This window comes from Porites lutea, chromosome 9 (assembly GCF_958299795.1).
Source record: "Porites lutea chromosome 9, jaPorLute2.1, whole genome shotgun sequence".
NCBI classification, from domain to species: Eukaryota; Metazoa; Cnidaria; class Anthozoa; order Scleractinia; family Poritidae; genus Porites; species Porites lutea.
This window is the reverse complement of record NC_133209.1, coordinates 19157575-19165867: the sequence shown is the minus strand read 5'-3', so window position 1 is coordinate 19165867 and position 8293 is coordinate 19157575. Positions and strand designations below refer to the sequence as shown.

Sequence of the window (8293 nt, the reverse complement as noted above, 5' to 3'; positions counted from 1 at the left end):
TAAAAGCTTTACTTTCATGGTTAATGGTGCATTCGAATATATCACGGCATCCAACTTGCTCACAAGCTGCTTTTGTACATTCATGACATTGTGGTCATTTTTCTTCAAGTGCAGATCATTATTGGCTGTGAAAAACTGAATTATTGTTCTTCAAAACAATATGAGCCTGTGGCAGGGGCAAAGTTCACAGAATTTTAATTCTGTAAACACAAAAGATGAATTAATATCTAAATTTCCTATCGCACTAACTGTGAAATATTGAATATATTAAACAAAAAGAATTAATGATAACTGGCACAGTTTTAAGCCCACACAACTTGATTGGAACTGGTTCTAGTTTCCTTTTGCTTTAGGGTTAGTCGTGGTCAGTATGAGATTAATAATCATGCATGAAATCATGCGACTGTTTTATGTGTGGTTTACTGTCAGCTCAAAGCCAAGTTTCTTAAGCAGATGAGGGGAATCTTTGCCTTATCTTTGGAGATTACGTATAATTTTTATGTGACTAGGAAGATTTTTTTGCCCTTGATTCGTTTTAGTTAATAATAAAGAAAGAAGCTTTTAAGTTGGTAAGATGTGATGGTTATGTTACAAGACATTGACTCAATTTTAAGGATACGCCATACCTAGGAGAAGTCAAGAATGAAAAATAATGTGTTGAAATTTCTAAAATTCAGGCAGAGGAAATCTAGATTATTTCTATTTGATGGTGTCACATGATAAATCATGTTTTATGTTCAATTCTGCATGTACATTACTAAATTACCATGGAGATCCACATCTGCAGTTCAAAAGTTCTTAAAAGCTACAATACTAAATGTATAGAATTATTATTAGAAATATGTAGAGAATATTGGGCAACGGCTACGTGATTAGCATATGAACTTTGGCTTCACAACAAAAGCTATTAAAGAGTTCAGAAGAGAATATAATATTTTAATACGTACGGGACTTGCACGAAAACAAAAATCATAAGTTGTACGAATGAAAATAACGACAAACAACACTGCAAAAATCTATAAAATGTAAAAGCCAGTTAAAAAGAACTCTAGTGAGATAGCTTGTAATGATTATGGTTGTATAGCTCAAACCAGTTACGAACTGGTAAATCAAGAGAGCACGTGGCAGATCGTACAAACCACAACGGGACCAAGTTCCTCCAAATAAAATATCATTTCCTAAACATGGCAAAATGCACGTATAGCCTACAGAAACCTCCTACTTTTGTGTTCAAAAAGAACATAATCAAAAACTATTTCCGAAACGAAACCAAGGAAAATAAAATAATCAGAAAAGTTATAATATCGCGCGTGATGCAAGTGTACTATCATATTAAGGAAATGTCAAGCTGCAGCTGTAATTCAAACGATTTTGCTTTTGGTCCAGACACAGCTGAACTCCTACACGATTACAAAATTGGACTAGCTATATTAATGAAGATTCTGAAGCAAGCGGAACAAGTGACCATTGACAACAAACATTACTCATGCTTATGCGGTACGAAAGTGCAGTGAGAAAGAACAACAGTTCATCAATCCGCTCCTTTTTGAAAGACTTCCTGCTTTTCACATTTCAACCCAACATATAGTTTTCTTTGACATCAAAAGGCACAAAATACAGTTTACTTGACTTACCCTTCTTTGCCACGAAGCGCAAAACTCGTGATTGAATCTGTCGGTGTATTGTACTTCTCCGACACGGCAAGTTTCAAACTTTCAACGGTTACCTCTTCCAGCATTATTGCATTGTATGCTTTTTCCTTCTCTCGCCGTACATATATCGTTAACGCAGGCGGTGGTCGCCTCGCCACACGTTTTGTCCTCGGAGCTAACTCGAGATCGTCAAAAGCGTCCGTGGCTTTTAGAAACGCTTCGTTTGCAGTTCTCTTTTTGGCTTTCTCGCGCCAATGCCTAAGCAGTGGTGTAGAGTACTTTTCAAGATCAAAATGGGTAGGAACTCCCGCCTGCATAATCTTGACAACCATATCCATACACTGAGGACTCCTAACAGTCCAATTCTCGCCCCTCGTATCGGTTTTTCAACTCACAAAGCACGACAAAATGAATGCAACGCCGCCGACACTACACAGTGCCGTCTAAATAAATACGGAAGAAACTAGTCGATATATCCGCAAACGCCACTAGTACAACGAAATTTTCAATATTTCCCTTTAACTCACTTAAACTGTTCAAACGAAAGTGAAGATTTGACGGTGTTGGACTTACGAAATGTGTATTTGAATCACATCTTGCGACAAAAAAACCAGTTACAACAACACACTTCCATCGAGTCCGCCTTGATAGTGATAGTCGAGATGCCATCCAGTGTTGACGGGAACATACGCCCCACTGGTAGGGACAAGGGTAAATTATTTTTATGTTTAGTAAGCAGCCATTAACCACCAAATAAAATACTGCTTGGTTGTAAAAGTAAATAATGATGACTAAAATCGTTTCTGTGAATGTAAAGTTATGCTTAAAGACAAAATAGGGCCTTTTCACAGCACAGATAAATCATGATGTTCTACCCACCCCAGTGATAATTTTGGTCTTGGATTCCGCAATTAGCATGTACGTCATGTTCCTCTATATCCAGGTTCTCACGGCAATGCGTTTCAACCAATCACGAACGAAGACGTTCATGTGATTTCACGTGCAGTAGTTTTACTAAGAGAAAACAACAGCATTTTCAAGTTTCTCCGGCTGTCCGGTCCATCTTCAAAGAAAAACTTGTTTTGTCGCCCTTGTTTCCTTACAACACTACAGGAATATAAATCTTATGAATTGTGTGATTTATCATGCCGTAAACGAAAAGTAAAGATCTTTTGTTTTTCTTTTTACGGTTTTATGATAATGCATTCCTTGGCAAAATGTCAAGTGGCGAACGATATGGTGGCGAACACGTAACCTGTTTGAGGTAGAGGTCGCCGGCACGTGCAAAATTAAATTGTCTGCGTAACGCAGGCTTAGGAGTGTCTGAACCCCGGGGGGGGGTACTCCCATATATGGGCTATATAGGTACGTGCCGCAGAATAGGGTATGGTTTTTGAGGTTCTCAGTCCTTAAATAGGGTATCTTTTTTTACCCTTTTGTTTCTGTGTCCCTGGTGTGTTCCTTAGATAGGGTAGCTTAATTGTGTTATCTAATAGTGGAGTGTGAAAACGCCCGCCTAAACGAACATTTTTTTTTAACTAGGCTTATTCTAGTATTTTATGCTTGATGCTATACATCCAATGTTACAGAGGAGAAATAAAGTTTTCCTTTTCATGCCTTTAATAATTTTGTTTTTTCCTTGAATAGGGTGTCATTTTACGGCTTTGGGCCTTAAAAAGGGTATCCGTTTTCGCTTTCTTAGTCCTTAAATAGGGGTAGGGTTCACGAACCTTCGCGGCACACCCCTATCCAAAATTCGCGGGAGTACCCCCCCCCCCCCCCCGGGGTCTTAACTTCTTGCTAATGATGCAAGAAAAACAGGTTATAATCTACGGTGGGTCGCAGGGACAAAACACTTCCCAGAATCTAACACACATCCCAAAAACGAAAAACACATCCCAAAATCCAAAAGCACTTCCTAGAATCTAAAACACTTCCCAAAATCTAATACTTCCCAGAATCCAAAGGTGTTTTGGATTTTGAGAAGTGTTTTTAGATTCTGGAAAGTGTTTTGTCCCTATGAGCCACGGTAATAATCGACCGCTCTTGTGTTCTTGTTCCACGTTATTTCAAGCAGTACAATTTTCTTTTGACGTTCAAGAATTCGAAGCCTTTATTGTTCAGGGGCACCCAACGGCAATTTTCGGGAAAATATCTGTTCGGAAGACGATTTGAGATCTAGAATTTTCGGAGTATTTGTTGTAAAATTTCTTGCTTGCTTGCCTCTCCTAGGATTTTCGAACATGTACAAAATGGTATAATTAACCATTTTAAACGGATTTTGACCCTAAAAAAGGCCACCTAGAATTTTCGGGAGCCTTTTCCTGGCTGAAATTTTCGAGAAGGTAAGTTTTTATCCGTATAATTTTCGGATCACTAGACTTTCAGCTAGGAAATCCGAACAGATGAAAAGTTTTTAGGGGATAAAAATATGCCTATATCTACCGTTTGAATACTAAAATACGTTCAACAATGCTATGTTAAGTGGTTTTGAGCTATATCCTCGTTGGGTGCCCCTGATTGTTATTATTATTGTTATTTTTCTTCCGACTGCACGAAACCATTGGCGTCGCTTAATAAATTTTTTTACAGTTATAACTATTAAAACGTGGTTATTACTTTTTGTTTATCGTCCGATTTGGATATCGATTGTTTTCCAGGTTTTCTGTGACGCGTGATCTCCGTGATGGGTCAACTCGGACCGCTAGACCGGGTCGGATCAACTCGGATCGACTCGGACCAACTCGGATCAAATAAAAAAATAACAAAAAAAATAAAATTGGCCTCGGATCAACTCGGAGCAATCAAAAAATTCAATTAAATCAGCAAAACTGAAAGTTTAACCCATTTGGAGTGTAAAAAAGGCCAGATCATCCATTTTTTCTCCGTGGCTTTCAGGCGCCATTTTGTTTTACTAGTGCCAGTTCCTCTCGAATCATGTTATAAACTTGTGGTTCGGATGTGGATGACCTCGAGGAAGGTAAAATCTCGACCATCTTTCTCAATGAATTTGCTTCATTCCAAGAAAATGATAGTTTCAGTCGCCTAGAATATATATTTGCTTATTTTTTTATTTTATTGCAGCTTTTTGTCTCAAAGCAAAGAAGTTGAGGTGAGCGTGGTCATTAGTTATGCGCATAATTTTTGATTAATAAGTGTACTGAATTATTTATTAGAAAAGCATCAAAAGCCTGGTCAGTTAATCGCATTTAGATGGGTAGCGAAGAGTGTTTGTTTGTTTGTTCCTGTTTGTTTTTTTTCCTGCAGGACTTCTGAAACTTAATTTTAATGATAGACTAGTGAGCAGCACACATACATTTCCAGTGAACATTTTCAACTTGGAAGGAGGAGAAACCATGCTCGCCCGGGACAAAGGAAATTTCCATGCCCTAGGCAAGAATCGAACTCACGACCCTGCTAGCTGTAGCTAGTATTCGGAGGGTCGTGAGTTCAATTCTCGCCGGGGGACGAAAATTTTCGTTGTCCCGGGCGAGCATGATTTCTCCTCCTTCCAAGTTGAAAATGTTCGGTGGAAGTGTATGTGTGCTGCTCACTAGCGTATCATTAAAATTAATAAAAATAAAAATACCAAAAATTCACACAACCACGAGTTGGTGAGAAAAAAAACAAAATGGCGGGTGAAAGTTAATTGATACCGACTGATTTTATTTTTCTTTTTAAAATCCGATTTGTTTTTTTTTTATGATCCGAGTTAATCCGAGTCCAATTTTATTTTATTTTTATTTTTTTATTCGATCCGAGTTGGTCCGAGTCGATCCGAGTTGATCCGACCCGGACTGGCGGTCCGAGTTGATCCGGTCCGACTTTTGTACCTGCCTTCTCAAAATATTATTATAAAAGGGTGATGCGTAAATAGTAGTGAGCCGATTTAAGGCCATTTTATGCGTTTCATTGGAATCGGTTGGTGTCTCAATCACACAAACTAACTAAAATTGGCCAGGGGAACACGAAGAATTTAAAATTTTTCGCTGCCCCGAGCTCAAGTTAAAAGCGCTACGTTTTGTAGCTAGAAGACCCTGGCCAAATTCATGATAATTGATCAATCCTGTTGTCTCTTACACATCTCAGGCCGAGATAAGCGTTTTGAGCTGTTTCCAAGTAACTTTGAGCGGGGTCTTTGTATTCTACTCGACGAGGGGTTTTGGAGAAAACGGGAGACCCTGGTCAGTCTGCGAGAAGGGAGTCGCGAGAAGTCAAAGCAGTCAAGTTTAATTCGTAAGGAAACGCAAGGTTTTATTCACTGATTCAGTTCGATGGTTCGGTTAATTCACAGCTTTGATCAAAACATTCTCAGTTTCGAGAATATTTCAGATATTTCTGATTCTAAACCATAAGCAAAGATTTGATTAGAAACTGGATTTTTTCGCTATTTACGTACAGTTCATTTTATTAGCCGGAAGGTAAGCCTTAGAAATTAAAAAGTTTGACTCAAAACCGCTAACCAGAGCGCCTCGATACATGCTGATTAAATCTCTCTCTCTAGCCTTCGGCTAGACCTATCCCCATGATCTTTCACAAATGTTTTTAAAAAGATTTAAACTCAGCTATGAGGCGAAATTGCACGTCAAAAGCGCCACGGCGAAACGTCAAGACCATCCATTTTTTACCGTTCTTCCAACGATAAAAATATTTCGATAACGCTCTTAGGCCCGTTTCGAACGTCGTGCTACTGCCGTGCCGAACTCAGTTGATCGAATTAAATTCGACTTTAGTACGGCAGTAGCACGACGTTTAATTTGAAATCAAGTCGAGCTACTGCCGTGTAGCACGACAAGACCGCCGTGCCGAACTCAATTCATAAATTATAAATACATTAGAATATATTTAAAAGTTTGCTAAACCGTTTCTTTATTTTTGTGTTTTGTTTTTGGCAACAGCCGTTCCATTCGACTGTCATTGTGTGAATTAAATTCGACGTCTGAAACCAAGTCGTGCTAATGTCGTGCTTCAGTCGAGCTACAGTCGAGCCCGCTTAGCACGGCAGTAGCGCGACGTTTGAAACAGGCCTTGCAGATTTCGCTTAAACGTCACGAACGTCGAGGCAGCTATTGGAGGAAAAAGCTCCCGGCCCGCGAACGATTTTGGGGAAAACAGTTCCAAGTGCCAAGAAATACAGAGTGCTGCAAGTAAAACATTCAATGGCGTCATTTCGTTGCTGTGACAACTCCGATGTTATTGCACCTGATCATGACAAATTTTCATCTTTATCTAATACAATTGTGGTGGCAATTTTTCTAAATCTTTGGTTATGGTGACGTAGTTTATGCTCAAACTTGGGAGGTATTGACCCTGAAAAACTGTATCGAACCACCTTAAGTCATATTGCCAACTGGGCTCGCCGTCAATATCCAACGGTTATAATAACAGGTGACGTAAACCTGAACAGGATGGAACCCAGCAGCCCTGAAGGAAAGCTTCTTCTTGATCTTGAGGTGGATCAGGGCCTTGAATGTACGATAACCAAACCCACACCGTAATTTTTAGGGAGTTATTATAACTCCAAAAATAAAGTAAAATTTTTAGGCACAGGATAACCCCTTTTTGGGGGTTATTTTAACTCCTAATTTAACTCCGATTTTGGGATCATTTTTACTCCTGAAAAAGAGTCTTTTTTACTCCCAGTCTGGAGTTAAAATAGCTCCGAAATGGGGTTACTTTTACTCGTCAGATGGGTTGTTTTTACTCTTTTTGGAGTTAATTTAACTCTGAAAGTGGAGTAAAAATTTTAGGTACAGGATAACTCCTTTTTGGGGGTTATTGTAACTCCTCAATATCTGTGGTCACTTTTACTCCTGAAAAAGAGTTCTTTAAACTCCTTTTTGGAGTTGAAATAACTCCCCAAAAAATAACTCTAGTGCAAGGAGTTAAATTAGCCCCATTAGAGGAGTTATTATAACTCCTTGAAAATTACTGTGCACTCGGATACAAATGAGAGGCTCTCTTGTCACTAAGAGCTTGATCGATGTTATTCTCACTAACCATCCTGAACCATTTGAGAACATGTGGGGTCTATGATCCTGAGCTCAGTGACCACGGACTTGTTTACGAATTCCTGAATGAGACAGCAAAACACCAGAAAGATTGTACCATTCACTTTTGTGCCGGAATAGTTTGTTACCGTGGCTGATGGGATTGGAGACACCGGTGAAGTTGATGACAAAGTTCTCGCCACCCACCCTAGCTCCAGAATATTATGCAGAACATGACAGGATATCAAGGCTTCCACTTTCAGAATCTTCAGAGTTTTGAAGTTGAAAAGGCGCTGCAAAACCTTAATATAAGGAAGGGTACAGGCTGGGATGGCATCCCTCCCATGGCGCTCAAGCTTGGAGCTTCAGAGCTAACAAATCCATTGACGTCACTATTTAATTCATGTATAACCCTCGTAGAATGGCTCTTGGGATGGAAAAGGTGTGAATGGCCACAAGTTTTTAAGAAGGAAGATCCCAATGAAAGGAGAAACTACAGAATAATAACTGTACAAGTTACTGTAAACAAACATCTTTGAACAATTACTAAGCAAGCAACTCAGCTATGGTCTTGATAACAAACTGTGTGGTAAACTAACAGCCTACAGGAAAAACAATACTGTGAGACAGCTCTCTTGGCTTTGACTGAGA

General features: G+C 39.2%; 1 protein-coding gene across 1 annotated transcript in view; it reads right to left on the bottom strand.

Moving 5' to 3' along the window:
• The window catches only part of LOC140947344 (grainyhead-like protein 1 homolog), an 11910-nt gene extending 9429 nt beyond the window's left edge, over window positions 1-2481 (bottom strand). Inside the window, exon 1 of the mRNA XM_073396412.1 lies at window positions 1635-2481. Within this exon, the coding sequence (XP_073252513.1) occupies window positions 1635-1990 (356 nt within the window). The 5' untranslated portion in view covers window positions 1991-2481. The remainder of the gene's footprint in view (window positions 1-1634) is intronic.
• Between the last annotated feature and the right edge of the window lie 5812 nt (window positions 2482-8293).